The 19,412-nt window shown below is 48.7% G+C and overlaps 1 protein-coding gene across 1 annotated transcript in view; it reads left to right on the top strand.

The window, feature by feature from the left end:
- XYLT1 (xylosyltransferase 1) overlaps positions 1-19,412 on the top strand; it is a 306,853-nt gene that overhangs the window by 211,122 nt on the left and 76,319 nt on the right. Inside the window, exons 4-5 of the mRNA XM_082645213.1 lie at positions 16,899-17,071; positions 18,044-18,246. Coding sequence (XP_082501339.1) covers positions 16,899-17,071; positions 18,044-18,246 — 376 coding nt within the window. The remainder of the gene's footprint in view (positions 1-16,898; positions 17,072-18,043; positions 18,247-19,412) is intronic.

Below are 19,412 nucleotides of genomic sequence, written 5' to 3'. Positions count from 1 at the left end.
GTCCCAGGTGCTTCTGGCATTGTCACTGGACATTGGGCTGAGCCCCGGGGAGGCAGAAGTAAAGAAAAACGTAATCCCTGCCCAGTAGGAACAAAACCTAATGTTGTATTGGATTGACTGTGTCTGTCACTGCTGTTGAAATCAACTGGACAGCCTGTTAGCACTGGGGGTAGCCAAGAGGCTCCCACAGGTACTTATTTCTCAGAGGCAGGATGGCTGAGGTTTCTGCAATCAGCTCGCCTAGATTCAAAGCCCAGCTCCATTATTTCCTAACTGTTTGGCCCTGGGCAGATCCCCTCTGTGGCTCAGTTTCCTCATCTGGAAAATGGGGATGACAGTGGCACTCATCTCCTAAGTTTGCTGCAAGGACTAAATGGCCGAGTGACCAGCACAGAGTAAACGCTGCACAAACGTGAGCCTAGGTCATTACTCCCGTCTGCGTTCCGTGATGTGACAGCATTAACGTGACAAATGGGTAACAATTGGAGGAAACATCCCTATTTAAATAGAAGGCACCTGCAGGACATATTTATGGTGTAGGATCAGGAGGCAGTGTTAATGGCCCTTAATGTAATTACTATAAGGATTTTTATTAGGAAAATTCCAACCAATTTGGCATTAATTAATGTACTGTTACTTTAGCGTATTATTCTTCTAGTCCTTGGAGAGTTGGAGAAAATAAACCTGTTATTTTCTCAAACCCTTTCCTGAGAAGTAAATAAGTGTTGTTCCCTCCTCCAGTGGCTCCATTTGTAATAAAAATAGATGAGTCCCTTTGTTTTTCCAGGGCAGGATTTATGGAGCCTTCGAGGACCTTCAGGAGAGGTGACAGGAGGACAGAGATGAAAGTGTCAGGCGACGGGAAGGCTCTTAGGAGAACCTGTGAACAGCAGCTCAGGCTCGGAAGGCAGGGAGGGAGCAGGTGATCTTAACACCTCAAGCTGCAGCCTGCAGGAGGGCCCAGGCTCCACTCTGCACCCTGAAGCCAGGCTTCTCACACCAGCCCACCTGTGGTTCCACCTGCAGTCCACTCCTCAGCCACCCTTAGCAAGCCCGTTGTGATGGTTTGTCACTCTCTTCCACTGCAGCCCTTAAAATGGTGCCCAAGACTCTGCATGGGGCCCCTGCTGTCTTTCCATCCCCATCTCACCCTGTGCTCTGTCATGGCCTCTGTGCTCCAGCCACACTGACCCTCTTGCATGTCCCCTCATTTACCATGCTCTCTCTCACCCCAGGGCCTTTGCATATGCTGTTCCCTCTGCCTGCTCCCCCCTTTTACCTAATCAACTTCTTACTCAACCTGTAGATCTTACTCCAAGGAATGCATCCCTTGAGCTCCGACTAATATATTAGTCTGCTCAGGCTGTCATAACAAAATACCATATAACAACACTTACTTATCACAGTTTTGGATCCTGGAAGTCTGAGATCAGGGTGCCAGCTGGTTGGTTTCTGGTGAGAGCTCTCTTCCTGGCTGACAGGCTGCCTTCTCCCTATGCCCTCACATGGCAGAGAGAGAGAGAGAGCAAGGTCTCTGACGTCTGTTCTTATAAGGGCACTCATCCCATCGGATCAGGGCTCTTCCCTCATGACCTCATCTAACCTTCATCACCTCCTAAAAGGCCCATCTCCAACACAATCACATGGGAGTTAGGCCTTCAACATAGGAATTTGGGTGAGTGACACAATTCCATTCATAGCAAGTCGTATCTTTGAAAAAGGAACAGAACAGTTAGGAACAGAAACAGGGGTTTGATGACATTATGTTACAGCTTCCCGGAAAGGGAAACTGGGTGAGTACAGTGGGAAGTGAGCTGGAAAGGGGAGAAGAGAAGTAGAATGCAGTTCCTTGCATGTCATTAAGTAAGGTAATTGTAATGACAGCCACCATTTAATTTTCTTCATGTCATGGAAATGATCTGGGAAATATTTATGTGTATGTGTTTATTGTCTGTCTTCCCTTTGGGAAGGTCTGCTCTTCAGAAGCCCAGGCTCTCGGTGGCATGTGCTTTGCTCTGTTACACCTAGAACACTGCCTGCCTGGCATGTCGTAGGTGCCTGTTCCAGTTACTACTGCTGAGTAAAAAAAACCACCCCAAATGCAGTGGCACAGAACACTTCATTTTTTATGCACATTGATTCTGTGGATCGGGAATTCAGAAAGAATACCTAGGAGATGGGTGGTGGCATGGACAAAATAGCCCAGGTTAAGAACCACCACTCTGTACTAGGTTTTCTGAGCACATGATTCCGTGGGTCCCTCCCTGTGAAACAGGAGTCAATATTTTACCCTTTTGGTACTGATAATGGACTAGAATCTTAGAGGTGATATAATTTGCCCAACCTCACAGAGTTAGGGAGTGAAGAGCTGTGGTTGGAGCCCGATCTCTCTGATTGCAAAGCCAAACTTCTTTCCACTTGCCATGCTGCCTTTCCAGAGTGACTGCCCATGTTGCCAAAAGTGAAGTAGGCCATCTTGGCAGGGAACCTTCTGCCTCCCAGTAAGATGAGTGGTTCTCAAGCAACAACCATATTGATTCACTATAGGGGACTCTGGGAAATGTAAAGGGGAAGAGGCTGTTTGGGGGACAGCGCAAATGTCCCGTAAGGCATGAGACAGCCCAACCCAACAAAGAATTATTATCTCTCCTCAAATGCCAGTGGTCCCTGTTGAGAAACACTGCTTGAGAAGGGGGGGGGAAATGTGTGAAATATTAATCTGTACCAAAACCGTCTGAAAGGTTACTCGGATAACAATAGAAGCTGTTCTTTCCTTGCATGGTTTAGCTTAGGGCTTGCCTTAGTCCATTTGGGCTACTATAACAAAATACCACAGACTTGAGTGGCTTATAAACAACAGAAATTTATTTCTCATGGTTCTGGGGGCTAGAAAGTGCAGCAGATCTGGTGTCTGGTGAGGACTTGCTTCTGATTCATAGAGCACTGTCTTCTCCCTGTGTCCTCACTTGGCAGAAGGATAAGGGAGGTCTCTGGGGTCTGTATTATAAGGGCACTAACCTCATTCATGAGGGCTGCACCCTCATGACTGAATCACCTCCCAAAGGCCCCACCTCCCAATACCATCACCTTGGGGATTAGATTTTCAACATATGATTCTGGGGGGCACACAAACATTCACACCATAGCAGGGGTTAAAAGCCCTCATTTTAGTGGCTGACAAATGGAGATTTGAATCCCAATTCCACAGTGTATTAACAGGCCCCAGGTCACATAACCACTCTGAGTCTTGACTTCCTTATCTGTAAAATGGGAATAATTAGAATACCTCCCTCATAGGTCTGCCATAAGAAGTAAATGAGATAATATCTGTTTAAAAACACTCTGCCCGGAAGTGGCACACAGTAGTAGCTGTTCATCATAATAGCGCTTTCATCCTTGATGTGTGGGAAAAGTAACATCAGCAGGATGGACAAGAGCTTGCAGGCCTCAGCACAGTGCTTTTGCTGGGTAACCGGCAAAGTGACTGGGACCCAGTGAATTGCGGCGAAATGCACCATACGCCATCAATATTTATCCCACTGGTTTCCATTTACTGAGCAGTACATCATTAGAATATCCCAGGGCTCTTGACAATAAAATCAATAAGACGGTTCAGCCATGGGCTGTGGTTTAATAACTCCAGACTTGAATGAGGGGGGAAAAAAAATCAATGAGCAGGAAAATTTCCTGAGTGCTTGATCAGGAGTGGAGGGAGACATTTCTCAGAGTGGGAGAAAAATAACGAGTGAGGCAGACTTGGGTCTCCAGCGGAGCGGGAGGCTGTGAGCATGTGAGGTGGCACCCAGAGATGTATCTGGGTAAAACTCTTTCCACCTTGAGAGATGCAGGTTTTAAGAGGAGGTTGAAAGGAAAAGAAGGTACAAAATGTGATCCTCAACCCTGACTGCATGTTGGATCACTTGAGGAGCTTTAAAAACTCGCCAATACTGGCACCCGCCGAAGTAGTTAAATTATTATTTCTTGGGGTGGGACCAAGGCATGGGTTTTGCTTTTTGTTTTGTTCTTTTACAACGTTCAGGTCATTCTAATGGGCAGAGGTGAGCATCAGTAGCCTGGGCTAGTGGTTTCAAACGTCAGCTTGCGTGAGAATCACCTGGAGGGCTTGTTAAAACACAGATTGCTGGTCCCCACCCCAGAATTTCTGATTCACAAGGAGTGGGGTAGGGCCTGAGATTCTGCCTTTCTAGCAAGATCCCAGATGATGCTGATGCTGCGGACCAGAGACCACATTTTGAAAACTTCTGTTCTAGAGCAGTGCTTTCCACCAAGAGTGATTTTGCCCCTCCTCCCAGGGGGCATTTGTCAATGAATGGAGACATTTTTGCTTTTTCACAAGTGGGAGGATACTGCTGGTATCTAGTGAGTAAAGACCAGTGATGTAACTTAAACGTCTTACAGTGCATAGGACGGTGCTCATCTCCCACTGCAAAGAATTATCTGGTACCAAATATCAATCATGCCCAGACTGCAAAACCCCATTCTAAAGTAGACAGAGGTTTAGAAGCCATTCAGGGAATATGATGCTTTGGGTCCAGATGAGCTTGGCAATGGGAGCCTGAGTGGAGACAGAGATGCCCAGATTCTTGCTAGGAGCATGCATGGAGCATGGTATCTGAAGTCATGTCAGTTTGTTTCTGTTTCTTAATCTCTTCTTCACCTCCTGGCTCTGTGACCTTGGGTGAGTTCCTCACCCTCTCTGAGCCTGGGCCAATTATCTGTAAATGGGGATAATTTCTATATGCAGCATTGCTATGAGAGGTAAGAAGTCTGTGCAAAACACTTTATAAATACTTTTTTTTTTTTTTTTTTTTTTTGCTATACGCGGGCCTCTCACTGTTGTGGCCCCTCCCGTTGCAGAGCACAGGCTCCGTACGCGCAGGCTCAGCGGCCATGGCTCACGGGCCCAGCCGCTCCGCGGCATGCGGGATCCTCCCAGACCGGGGCACAAACCCGTGTCCCCTGCATCGGCAGGCGGACTCTCAACCACTGCGCCACCAGGGAAGCCCCACTTTATAAATACTAAATGCTCAACATATTGGAGTGCAAGTCAAAAGGACAGTGTTTCTCAGCAGACCCCTGTGTCTGTCTGTCTGTCTGTCTGTCTCTCTCTCTCTGTGTGGCAGGAAGGTGGCCTCCCAGTGGCTACTCCAGAAAACTCCCAACGAAACCCTCCTGGGCCTCTGAAGCCTGGAAAGCAAATGTTATCTGGACCTACAAGTCCTTCCATGAAATACGAGGCTGCTTGGGCATCAGTCTGTACCTGGCCTTCACCTGCCCTCATTTGTTTAGCAAACTCAGCACATCCTAGTTGAAAAGCAAGTTTGTGGAGTCTAATTAATATTCTCCAAGCTCCCTTCACACTCTCTCACCTTCACGATTTTGCCAAATCCCTATTTGCCATTATGCCCTATTACTTGCATAACGTTTTCATTGCAATAGACTCACTTTCATCTTTACTTAAGTCAATTGTATTTTGAAAGTCATTTTGCATCACTGCCAGAAGTGGAGATCTCTCTCTCCCTTGCCATAGAGACAGCAACCATGCAAAAGAATCGGTGAAATCACAACAGTGGTCTTCAGTGCCCGTGGTTACTTCTCTTTTCTGCCGGAGACACCAATACTGTGGGCAGATCTCCCCTTGTTGGGAGAGGAAGTTCAGTCCCCTTGCTGTTGAGGAAATGTTTGCATTGATCTGAGACTCCCTTGGTGGGCTGGCTAATCAGAAAGGCTGGATGAGAATTGAAAAGGGAACCCTTTCCCACTCTGACTTAGTGCCATTCGATGTCCTGTGTGTGGGCTATGTAAATCTTCCCTTGGGAAGAACACCAGCTCTGAAGTCCTTATGGTCAGGTCTTGCCTCCCCACCCCCACCCCACCCAGCTGTGTGGACAATTACAAGTTTCACTGCATTGGGCAAGGGTTCCAGAGTCACCCCGCATGGGCTCAACAGCTGGCTTCTCCACTGTCGAGCTGCATGACCATATTTTGCTTGTGTTATAGCTTTTAGTCCTTACAGCATCCCTTGGAGGTGAGCACTCTTTGACAGATGAGGAAACAAAGGCACACAGCAGCCAAATGACCTGTGAGTAAGTGGTGGGTTCAGGATACAGACCCAGGCTGAGCCCCTACATGGGATGGCTGAGTTCAGTAGTGCAGGATGGGCTCCTCAAAAAATAACTTAATAAAAATAAAGTTACCATATAATCCAGCAATTCCACTTCTGGGTATATACCCAAAAGAATTGAAAGCAGGGTCTCAAAGAGATATCTGAACACCTATGTTCATAGCAGCTTTATTCACAAGAGCCAAAAGTTGGAAGCAACCCGGCTGTTCACTGACAGATGAATGGATAAACAAAATGTGGTACATACACAGAGTGGAATATCATTCAGCCTTAAAAAGGAAGGAAATTCTGCCATGTGCTACAACATTTTGCTACATGAAAGAAGCCAGTTGCAAAAAGAACAAATATTATATGATTCCACTTATGTGAGCACCTAGAGGAGTCATGGAGACAGGAGTAGAATACTGGGTGCCAGGGGATGGGGCAGGGGAATGGGAGTTAGTGCTTACTGGGTATAGAATTTCAGTTTTGCAAGACAAAAAGGTTGGTGGTGACGGTTGCACGACCACGTGAAGGTACTTAACACTACTGAACTGTATGCTCAAAAATGATTAAAAAGGTAAATTTTATGTTATGTGTATTTTACCACAGATTTTTTTTAAAAAGAAGAAATGCAGGGCTTCCCTGGTGGCGCAGTGGTTGAGAGTCCGCCTGCCGATGCAGGGGACACGGGTTTGTGCCCCGGTCTGGGAGGATCCCACGTGCCGCGGAGCGGCTGGGCCCGCGAGCCATGGCCGCTGAGCCTGCGCGTCCGGAGCCTGTGCTCCGCAACGGGAGAGGCCACAGCAGTGAGAGGCCCGTGTACCGCAAAGAAAAAAAAAAAAAAAAAAAAGAAAGCCCACCTGATGTGATATATACAAGGGAGTATCACTCAGCCTCGAGAGAGAAGGAAACCCTGCCATTGCGACCACATGGATGGAACTTGAGGACATGATGCTAAGTGACCTAAGCCAGAGAAAGACGAACACTGTGATATCACTTATATGTGGACTCTTAAAAAAAAAGTTAGACTTTTGGAAATAGAGTAGAGAAATGGTCACCAGGGGCTGGGGCGTGGAGGAAAGAGGAGAGGCTGGCAAAGGATACAAGCTCTCAGCAATCAGATGAATAAGGTCTGAGGATCTAATGTGACTGTATCATGGTGACCATAGCTGATAGCACTGTGTTGTACAATCGAAATTTGCTGAGAGAGTAGAACTTAAACGTTCTCACCCCCAAAGTACATAATAAACAAACAAATAAGTGAGGTGGTGGATGTGCTAACTAACCAGATGGGGAGAATCATTTCACAACGTGTAGTATATCAGATCACCCCAATGTACAACTTGAATTATCTTACAACTTTATATGTCAATTATACCTCAATAATAATAAATTATACCTCAATAAACCTGAAAAAGGGAGGGAGGGAGGAAGAAACGAAGTGAATTACCAAAAACCAACCCTGTCTCAAGGGAGGACAGTTTTCTATTCAGTGACGCTAACTCCATGATTGGGCTAGAATCCCAGACTATGGGAATGTTATCTACTCATCTGCTAGAATAAAGCATGGGTTTGTCTCTGAGCCGACACTCTACAGAGAGGGTAACTCATCAATTACTCAGGGCCTCTCAGCCTCAGAGTCCTCCATGATGAGATGGGGGTAATAATCACGGTGCCTGCCTCGTAGGCCTTAGGAAAATTAAGTAATGAAATCATGTATGCTTAGGGCTCAATATGCCTCAGACATCATTATTTTTCTAGAAGAGTCTTCAGGACCAAGGAAGGGAAATGACTCGCCTAGGGCCCCACGGCTGATTCACAGCAGAAGCAGGATTTGGACCCAGACTTGTGGCCCTTGGTGTGCTGCCCAGTGAGAGAAAGTCCCCTCGGCCCAAGTCTGACAAAACCTGGAGCCTGTCAGGCTTTCCCCTCAAATGACATGAGCCCCACTCCGTGCGGTGTGCCTGGTGGGCAAAGGTGAGCCATCCACAAGCACAAATCACCCCACCGCCAGCAGGGCCAGGGATGGATCACTCATCCCTCTTTATTTTTTAAAAAATTTTATTGTATTTTGGAAGAACACTTAGCATGAGCTCTACCCTCTTAGCATGGTTTTAAGTGCACAATACAGTGCCGTTGGCTACAGATGCAGTGCTGTACTCAGGTTCTCTAGAGCTGGTTCATCTGCCTTTTGCCTGAAACTTTTTGCCCATTGATGATAACTCCTCATCTCCCCAACCCTTCAGCCCCTAGCCACCATCTTTCCGCTCTTCGAGTCTATGAATTAGACCATGGAAGATAGCTCATATGAGTGGGATCACACAGGATTTGTCTTTCTGGGACTGGTTTATTTCGCTCAGCGCATGTCCTCAGCGTTCATCCTGGTGGGAACGCAAAACGGAGTAGCCTCGATGGAAAAACAGTATGGAGGCTCCTCGACATATTAAAAATAGAACTACCGGGCTTCCCTGGTGGCGCAGTGGTTGAGAGTCCGCCTGCCGATGCAGGGGACGCGGGTTCGTGCCCCGGTCCGGGAGGATCCCACATGCCGCGGAGCGGCTGGGCCCGTGAGCCATGGCCGCTGGGCCTGCGCGTCCGGAGCCTGTGCTCCGCAATGGGAGAGACCACAGCAGTGAGAGGCCCGCGTACAGCAAAAAAAAAAAAAAAAAAAAAATAGAACTACCTGTGACTAACCCAGTTTACAGAAGAAGAAGTGACAACCGGAGAGGTGTCTTTCCAAAGCCCCCGCGGTGAAGAGGCAGAGCTGGACCCAGTTCTGAGCCGCAGAGCCCGTGCCTCGCTGGCGGCAGGGAGCTGGGCCCACTCCTGACCCAAGCCCCGTTTGCACACAGCCTTGTCTCCACTGGTCTCCAGGACCCAGCCTCCCCTCTTATTTGGAACCAAGTCAGAAAGCTCCCCTCGCAGTAGCCGGAAGAGGCCTTTTCAGAGTATAAGTAGAATCGAGGGCTTTGTTGGTGGAATAACTATTCCAGTCAAGAGGCTCCTTCGTTTTGCGTTTGTTATTTAGACATTGTTTTCAGAGGCAGACGCTGCAGAGGGAGATCCAGGGTGTGGATGTTTATTTGCAAGCAGTGGGCTCTGGGGTATACACAGCCCTGGGAGACTGTGCCGCCTTGGGGTAGGATGCTAGAGCTGGGCCCACTGGGTCCACCAGACTTGATCCTGATCCTTGGGGATGAACAGCCAAATAGAGCGATGACAGTAACACTGATGGTGATGATAGCTATTCTAATAGACACGAGCGCCCACGAGAGACAGGCTCTGATGATAACATACCCATGTTTACAGATGAGAGAACCGAAACTTAGAAAGGTGGCTTAACTGGTCCAAGGTCATGCAGACCTGCCTGACCAGAGGCCACACTCCTAACCCCTGCAGCTTACTTTCTCCTCCCAGATCATATTCCTACAAGGTACCACAAGCGTGATCATTGCTAACATCACGACATCTGCACAGCCCATTGACCCTTGCCAAGTACCTTCATCTTCACCGTCTCTTTAGGGCCCAAGGTTTACATCATCCTTATTTGACCATATGATGATAAAGAGACACACAGCGCTTGGGTGGGTAACAGGCCTAAGGTGGCCCAGCCCTCCGTGAGTCCCTATCCTTGGCCTCCACACCTGCATCGCAAAAGTATACTTGATATGCTTCCCTACAACCCAGGGTTTTTAACATTTGTCTGAAGTCAGCTTTCCCCGCTGCCTCTAATCACTCTGATTCTTCCACCTATTTTCTGTTTTGTGCCACAGGAATCTGATTACACTGTTAAATTCATAGCTTTTTTTTAGGAGCCGGGCAGTGTTTGGGTTTCAGTCTGTAAAGACACACAGAGCTCTGACCACACGTCATTGTTATCTGTCCTGCAGCTGGAAAAAAGTCAACTGACAGGCTTCTAGGAACAGATTTTTGTCTTTTGGCAATGGGGACAATTTGATCTAGCATAGTGGCAATGATAGGGCTCTGGCATCACAGACTAGCTCCATTCCCAGCTCAGCCAACTCCTAACTGGGATGTCTCTGAGCTCCAGCTTCCTCAGTTGTATAAGAGGAAGGTAATAACTCTTTTCTCATAGTGGTTTGGATAGAAGTAAAAAAAATCATGCACAGAAATTGTTTTACACATAGTAGGCATTCAGTAAACAGTATTAGAACTAGCAATAAGCATCACCTTTATTGTTAGGTTCTATTATAAAAGTAATCGATTTGGGCTTCCCTGGTGGCGCAGTGGTTGAGAGTCCGCCTGCCAATGCAGGGGACACGGGTTCGTGTCCCGGTCCGGGAAGATCCCACATGCTGCGGAGCAGCTGGGCCCGTGAGCCATGGCCGCTGATCCTGCGCGTCTGGAGCCTGTGCTCCACAACGGGAAAGGCCACAACAGTGAGAGGCCCACGTACCGCAAAAAAAAAAAAAAAAAATGTAATCCATTTTACAAAATGCAGTTAACACAGCAAAGTATAAGAAGAAATGAAAACCATCATGCCACCACCTGACCCTCTGTTAATATTTGGGTCCATGTCTTTTAAATTGTTATGGTTTGCATTATAGGACTTCTCTTTTGCTTAATATATTATAGACAATTCTGTATCAACAAGTATTACTAAGACCTTTGGGTCGACTCGCATTTTGGACCATTATACACACTATTGAGGTGGAGGCCCCAGAACCTTTGCACTTGCTATGCCAGCTGCCCAGAATCCTCCTCCATCCATGATAATTGCATGACTCACTCCCTCAGTTCACTCGTTCAAGCTTGTTCAAGTGTATCCATGTCACATCAGCCTACATTTGGCCACCATAGCCAAATAAACCCCACCCTGAACATGCTTAAATTTTTTTCTTCACAACTTATGTCACTGTTTGCAATCGTATTCTCTATTTGCTTACTTTTTTAGTGGCTTTCTATCCCACTAGCCTAAGCAGCATTTGGGAAAGGACTCTGTTGTGTCCACTGACAGGACCAGAACTGTGCCTGGCACAGAGGAGATGCCGCATGAGTAACTAAATGAACAAAGAATATCCTATACACAGAGATGGGCATATTTGCCTTCTCCTTCCCCCAGGATAGATTTTTAGGCATGGAGTTACGGGGTCAAGGGGACTGCATATTTAACACTGTATACTTTTGCCACATCACAGCCAAGCTGTGCCAGCTGCCACTCCCTCCAGCAGGGTGGGAGAGAGCCCATCCCCAGTTCCCGCCCTGCTGGGAATCTCACCTCCTGGTGCAGGAGGCTGGGTGCTTTTCAGGAGCACAGTCCCAGAAACGGTGGGTCGGGTGGAGGAGGCCCACCCCCAGGGGGGTCTCTCTGCCTGGTCTACGGGGTGTTTTCTTGTCCTCTCCGGCGACCCCGTGTCTGAGCAGCTTGCCAGAAAGGGCGATGCAGGAGCCGGGGGTGTGGAGCAACAATAGGATGCTGGTTACTGGCAGCTGGCAAAGGGCACCATGAACCTCGGCCCCTTTGAACAGTACCCCACCCTGCTGCAACTCGGGGCAGAGAACTCGCACATTCACTCTCCTGTTTATTCGATAAAACCCATCAGGGTCCAACCATGTGCCAGAATGGGGAACATTGCCATTGTGGTCGTGGAGCCAGCCTGAGACTCTCCCACCAGTTTGATGGGTCCTCGGCAAGGCACTTCGCCCCTCTGAGCCTCACCTTCTTCCTCTACCTCTGGGCTCATAAGTGGACAGGGCTGGTCAGGGCACAGGCGAGGGGCAGGTGTGTAAAGGATGGAGGTAGACTGGGGGGCAGGGGGAGAGGAGCAGGCAGCGTCTCAGGCCTGGAGGCACTGTTTGATTCTGAGATTCTGGAACTTTCGTTGGCCTTTGCTTTTCAGGATAGCTGCAGTGCTCTGAGGTCGAGTGGATCCAGCTTTTACAGCGTGGCTCCCCTCTGCCTAAGCTGTCTCAGTGTGTGTGTCTGGTTATGTGTGTTTGTCTCCATTTATGTCTGTGTGTCTGTCTTTCCCCGCGTTTCTGTGTGGGTCTCTCTACATGCGTGGTCCCCCGTATGTGTGGGAGGGGAAGGTCCTCCTGTCTGTTTGCAGGTCTCTCTCTGCGTTTCTCTCGATGTGTGTGGCCTCTCTGTATCCCTCCCCCGATCCCCACCCCTCATCCCCATCTCCATCTCTCTATCTCCTTTCTGTAGATATTTTTGTCTTTCTCACCCACCCTTATTCCCAAAATAGCAGTGCTCCAGAAGAACTCTGGGTTTTCGTTCCCCCTTGTCTTTACTCTCCCCAGACCAACCGTCTGACCCAAGGATGGCTTTATACTATTTACGCCCGGGAGCCTCTGCTGCTGGTGTGGCAGTGTTTGATTTCCCAGTGCTCCTTCCCCTTCTCCAGAAGGGAAGCATCCATGTCTGCGTCTGTCTGTCTGTGAATCTGCTCTGCTTTCTAAAAACCCTAAAGAGAAGTTACAAAAGGCGTTTCTCGGGCTTCCCTGGTGACGCAGTGGTTGAGAGTCCGCCTGCCGTTGCAGGGGACACGGGTTCATGCCCCGGTCCAGGAAGATCCCACATGCTGCAGAGCAGCTGGCCCCGTGAGCCATGGCCACTGGGCCTGCGCGTCTGGAGCCTGTGCTCCGTGACGGGAGAGGCCACAGCAGTGAGAGGCCCGCTTACCGCAAAAAAAAAAAAAAAAAAAAAAAAGGCGTTTTCATCGTCAACACCCAAGTCCCCTTAGACACCAGCGACCTTCACTCCCCATCCTGCTCTCCGATGCAGCAGAGGGGGGTGGCAGGAGTGGGGCTGGATTGGGGCCCCTACTCCCACCTCTGTCTGCACTCTCTGCGTGACCCGGGGAAACGTGCTGACCTCTCTGAGTCTCGAGTATGATAGAGAATTCCTCCTGGAGCTAAGTAATGACCCACACAGAGCCCCCCGGACCGGCACTCAGATGACGTCAGCTCCTCTGGACCAGAGCGGCCAGTCTTCTCCGGAATGCATTCATTCACTCACTCATTCAACAACATGGCGAGAGACATCCAGGGCTGGAGAGTGTGGCTGTTCCCAAAGGCCTCATAAACCTTACTTGCTGGGAACTCCAGATCATTGTTACCCAGAGACCTCAGGGCAGGGATGAGCAGTATTATCTGAGTGCCACCGGGAACTCCTACAGAGTGGACTTCCTGTGAAGCATAGTGTCCACATTTAAACCTCTGAAAAATCACCCAGTGAAATCCAGGTAGAAAAAAGTGACACAAGTAGCCATTGTTTTTGAGCATCCCTCCCTTTGTTTGATAAAGAGTCTCCAAGGGAGGCGGAGAGAGGTTACAGCCAGCCCTGAGATAATTATGCTGCCTTTGGGCTGTGGCTGTGGGAAAGAGAATGTAAGCTTTTCTCATTTGTCATTATGTTTTTCCTTTGGATTCTCACATTCCTTAATCCATTCATAATCCATTTGTGAAAACAGGCTCACATCCCATGTGCCTTTGTGCTCAAGACTTTGTCCAGGACTGGCAAGTGGGAGGGTTTAAGGATTCTGGGTGGTTGGATGGATGGATGAATAGGTGGTTGTGTGAGTGTTTAAAGGGACGTGATCCTTCCAGGCACACCTCTCGTACGACCACCAGGAAGGCCCAGTGTATTTGCAAGTGGTTTGGAGAGAAGATTAGAGGGTGGTTAGGATAACCCTCTGCTTGCTCCCCAGTTTGTCTTCAACCAGAGCCAAGATGGTAATTATCCCCAGGATCACAGCTACTGATTGAACAGTCAAGGAGCCAAAGATAGTGGGATATCAGAAGAGCGTGGGGAAATGAGCTCAGGAGCTTTGGGCTAAACTCTCTGAGGTCTCCTCTGTCCCTGCAGGCAGATTGTTCACTCTTTCCCCACCCTCCAAGAGCACACTTCTATCATAAAACAATTGAGCATTGTCTTCTGTTTTTCCCACTTGGCTGAGAGTCCTCAAAGGCAAGGATTTTTTCCCTCAATTTTATTTTTCTAGTACTTAGCACAGTATGTGGCATGTAGTATAGGCTAAGTTAATATTGCGTGGATCACTGAGTTGATCGTTAGATGTTTGGAAGAGTGGATGCATGGATGATTTGCTTAGAGGATGATGGGTGAGTGGATGGATGAATGGTTGGGTTTTTGAGGGGAATAGGGGATAGGCCATTGAATGCTTTGCTAGGTGGGTAGTTAAATGGTTTGTTGGATGGGTGGTTGAATTTGGATGGATGGATGGATGCATGGATGGATGCATGGATGGATGGAGGGTGGATGAAAACATGTAACCTTATTGGCCACCTAGAGTCAGCCTCCCACACGATACAGGAATCCACCTTGCAATGCCTCTGACTTCCTCAAGTACATGCCAATCTACCTGCAATAACTAATTTACAAGATATTTCATTAACTAAGAAGAATTGTTATAAATATTTCCAAATTCTGGGTATGGTAATGTAGTGTGTATTAGTGGTTAAGCACATAGGCTTTGGAAACAGACCTGGGTTTGAATCTCAGCTTAACTTAATTAAAGCAGTGTGACCTTGAACAAATAAATCCCTTGGCCTCTCTAAGCTGTGGTTTCCTCATTTGCAAAACGGAGATAATGGCCCTACCTTTCAGGGTTGCTATAAGGATTAAATGAAATAATGGTAAGGACTGCTGAATACTCAAGAAGAGATACTGTAATCGTTATGATACCAAAATGTACCCACCTGTAACTTTTATTTTCACCAAAAACCAGATGTGTGCCAGATATTGTTATAGTGTTATGTATCCAATGACAAACATTCTGATATAGTCCCTCATCTTTTGGCGTTTACGTTCTAGTAGGGGGTTCAGACAATAAACAAGGAAACAATTTCAGATGGTGTTAAATGCTATGCAGAAAATCGAAATAGGCCGAGGTGAAAGAGAGTGATGTCGTTGGTGGGAGCCGGGTGGCCTTATTGTGACCTGTGAACTAGTGACAAGAAGATGTAGGCATACAAAGATCTAGGGAGAGTGTGTCCCAGGTGTCAGGAATGGCCAGTGGAAAGGTCCCAAGGCAGAGATGAGCTTGCTCAAGGAAAAGATAAAAGGCCAAGGGGTGAGGTAGATGGTAGGAGCCATCAAGGCACAGGGGTGTGCAGTCATATCTGCAGGAAGCAGGTCCCGCAGGCCATGGACACAATACACGCTAATCTCAATCCGTCCTCTGGGACAACATAGAAGGAGCCTCGCTCATTTGGTGGCCATTCAGCTTCCCAGTGGCAGCTGACAGGCTCCCAATCTCCTGACCTCCAGGCTAAACAATCCTAGTTCTCAGCTTTCCCAGTTGACATTCGGAGACACCTGCAGCTGCTACCCTGACAAGGTTCTGAGTCCCACAAACCTAGAACCCACAAGAAATCAGGTTAAACCCAAAGGAAATTCGGCTCAGGAAAACCAGGATATTTCTAGTTGGGACTGTAATGAACTGAACCAGGAAGCTGTGTTCCTCCCTGAAACCTTGCCCCTGGAGCATTTGCAAGGGAAGAAAAGGAGAAAAGGTGTCTTTGAGGCTGCTTCCAGGATAAAAGATGTCTGGAATCATTTATTCAGGAGCATCTGGTATAGGTTCTGGGCTTTCAAAGAAAAATAAGCTCTGACCGTGGCTGATCCCCACCCGGGCTGATCCAGGAGCTCAAGTGGATTCATGAGGACCTAGACCCCCTCCATCACTCAGCAGTGCTTCCCTCTGTGTTGGCTTTCCTCTCCATGTGGGGACAAAAGGGCTCTTAGCACCTGCCAGTTTCATGGATTTCAAACCTCTCTCATCTAGTAGTTGCAACCAAAGTCCAGAATTCTGTCTTCTTGGCTAAACAGCTTGGTTAGGGCTGAACCATACCTACTGTGGCCAGAGAGAGGCAGTGTCCTGATTAACCAAGCCTCATCCCTGTGGCCACCCCTGAAACTGACAATGGAGAGAGACCCTCTCCTTCCACACAGACTGAGAGTTGAGGAGGGGGATGATGCCCCCCAAAACATCAGATGATAAATTTCCCAATATGCAAGATGGATAACTTCTAGGGATCTGCTATACAACATTGTGCTCATAATCCACAGTACTATCCTGTCCACTTAAAAATGTGTTAAGGGCTTCCCTGGTGGCGCAGTATTTGAGAGTCCGCCTGCCGATTCAGGGGACACGGGTTTGTACCCCGGTCCAGGAAGATCCCACATGCCGCGGAGCGGCTGGGCCCGTGAGCCACGGCAGCTGAGTCTGCGCGTCCGGAGCCTGTGCTCTGCAACGGGAGAGGCCACAACAGTGAGAGGCCCATGTACCGCAAAAAAAAAAAAAAACCAATGTGTTAAGAGGGTAGATCTCATGTTATCTGTTCTTGCTACAATTTTTTTTTAAATGGATGCTGTTAGGAGGAGAAGGGAGAGTGTATTCTGGACAGGCAAAAACAGCAAGTGTATCTTGCGTTTCCCAACTTGAAATTAACTGCTCCTTCCTCTGTGATTCAGAAATACACCTCTTACATCTCTCATCTCCTCCTGCCTTGTTCAGTAGTTTAATATGTGTACACATGTCTCCGTCCGTTGTTTTCAGCTCCCTGGGGATGGAAACCATGTCTTCGGGTCCTCAGGGTTCCTACTCCTGTTGTACCAGGACAGCGTAAGAGTCCAGGACTTGCTTCGTTCAGTTGAATCAGGTTTCAGGGCCCAATATGACTCCTGTGCCCCTCAAATAGTTTCCGGGAGGAAGCATCAGAGAAACTCCCCCCGAGGACGACCGAGCTTACCCCGCCTCTGTGGTTTCTCGGGTTTTCCCAGGCAAAGCCAGCAAGAACGTTCAGTGGGATGAGGATTCGGTGGAGTACATGCCGGCCAACCGGGTCAGAATCGCCTTCGTCCTAGTGGTCCACGGCCGCGCCTCTCGGCAGCTGCAGCGCATGTTCAAGGCCATCTACCACAAAGACCACTTCTACTACATCCACGTGGACAAGGTGAGGACCACCCTTTCTCTGCAGGTCTGTCTGCCTCTCTCCAAGCTGACCTCCCTTTCAGGGAAGGCTTGCAGGCTGAACAGCTGCTTCCCCCCAGAGCATTTGGTCTTGAAGTGCCGTGTGTGTGTGTGTGTGTGTGTGTGCGCGCGCGCGCGCGTGTGTGTGTGTTGGTTTCAAAGTTCCCAGCTGTGACTTTAGACTTTCTCCATAAACACTGTCACTCGTACCTCTTTTCCTCACTGTCCCACTGCCCAATGCAGTGCCTGTTGCTCTGTGAAGATAACTAACCCAGGGGTGGGCACACTGTTTCTGTAAATGGCCAGAGAGCAAGTATTTCAGGCTTTGTGGGCCATACGCTCTGTCGCAGCTACTCAGCTCTGGCATTGTAGCATGAAAGCAGCCATAACAAACATACATAAATGAATGTGTGTGACTGTGTTTCAATAAAACTTTACAAAAAAGCTGCAGCCAGCTTGCTGACCCCTGAGCACCTTGTTCCAGAGGTTTCTGTTGGTCTGCTGACGTGACATGATTTTGTCTTTGGTCAAGAAGGCAAAGGGGATGCCTATCCAAAAAGTTTGCTTCTAGCAGGCCTGCGAGAGGGTAATGGAGAAATTCCACCTCTTGAAATACTCATCAGGTCTAGATGCAGCTATATTTCTTAGCTTGTTAACCTCAGACCATATGTATCCATCTTGTAGAAAAATGCAGACTCCCAGGCACCCGCCTACACCTAGTGAACCAGTGACTTAGAGGTGGGGCCAGGGAATCTGCATTTCAGATAGCTAAAATAATATTTTAAAAATAATGAAGCTCGAATAGCAATGCAGAAAGACACCCCAGGCCTGAATCAGTTACTTGGCAAAGTTCAGAAGCCCTGTCAACTAGAAGGGAAGGGACAGAGAGGGGGCAAGGGACAGGTCTTGGTGTTTTCTGCGCTGCTGACTGTCACCCTTTCTCTCCTGGGAAAAGCGCTCTAATTACCTGCATCGCCAAGTGCTCCAGTTCGCCAGGCAGTACAGCAACGTCCGCGTCACCCCCTGGAGGATGGCCACCATCTGGGGGGGAGCCAGCCTGCTGTCCACGTACCTGCAGAGCATGCGGGACCTCCTGGAGATGACCGACTGGCCCTGGGACTTCTTCATCAACCTCAGCGCGGCTGACTACCCCATCAGGTAAGGCGGCCCCGGCCCCAGGCCAGCCTGCTCTGAAGTCCTGCTTCCCCTGTCACAGCTGGGAAGCCAGAGGCAGAAGCAGCCTGCCCCCTGTCTGGAGAAGCCTTTCTGCCTCTGTGAGACGCTTATGCACTGTCTCCATGAAATCTCTCTGCACAGGGTCCACCCTGAGCCTGAGAGTCATGTGAGCATTCGCTCATTCAGTCACTCGTTCAACAGAGATTTCTTAAGTACATGGGTGAGTTAGAACATTCTCCCTCCACCTTCCAAATAAGGACCGCATTCAGAACTATCCCAGAATGCTGAGTGCAGCTGCTAGCATGGCAGGCACTCCCTTCAAGGGTCTAGGGTCTCACTCTCCCACCTCCGGACCTCCTGTGGAGGCCTCAGAGTTCATCTCAGCCTCTGTCAGGTGGTGACACTTGGCCAGAGATCTCAAGGGCCGGTGGGCCAGCCCATGGCCCTTCCCCAAAGAATCTCATCAGGTCTCAGTGCTGCCCCCCAGAGGCCCTCTGTTGATTTGCAAGTTGAAGCTGTAACAGCGGCACTTAGCCAGGTCACCTCGGCCAGGATGTCAGGATTTCTAGCATTTTGTATGCAGGAGGATGAGTGCTCAGGCTTCCATCTGATGGCTTAAGGTTTGACTCTGAGTTCTGCCACCTTACTAGCGGGTGACCCTTGGCAAGTAAATTCAGTCTTTGTGAAATCAGGTTATAACAATAGAACCGAGCAGAGTTTGGGCACTTACAAAGCTCAGTAAATGTCAACTGTTAATTCCCAATCTGTCTCCAAGGCTGCACCTCATAATCTCCAAGAAAGATCCAGAAATCCTTTCTCAGACCGTGTGCCCCACCCCTTTGGGGGTTCAGAGAAGGGAGTCGTCATATTTTTAGCTTTAATGCTTCAGTTGTCTCGACATCTCTGTCAGTCTGTCTCTCCTCTGCCCCCCACGGGCCCTCATTCCCATGCGCCCCACCCCAGGCTCTTCTGGCCACTCACGTTGCCAGCCTCGTGGCCAGAGGCACTTCACGCATCAGGCACTGCTGCTTCCTCTTGCTGTTGTTTTCGTAAAATCGCCCCACACAGAAACATATGAATTTTGCAGATGAATGGTTTTATCCTGGGCAACTCTGAGAAGCTTTCACTTCCCATCTGCCGCTCCATCT

The sequence above is a fragment of the Mesoplodon mirus genome (assembly GCF_964341445.2).
Source record: "Mesoplodon mirus genome assembly, chromosome: 15".
In the NCBI taxonomy this organism is placed as follows: domain Eukaryota; kingdom Metazoa; phylum Chordata; class Mammalia; order Artiodactyla; family Ziphiidae; genus Mesoplodon; species Mesoplodon mirus.
The sequence above is the reverse complement of the archived record's forward strand: the minus strand, read 5'-3'. Positions and strand labels throughout refer to the sequence as shown.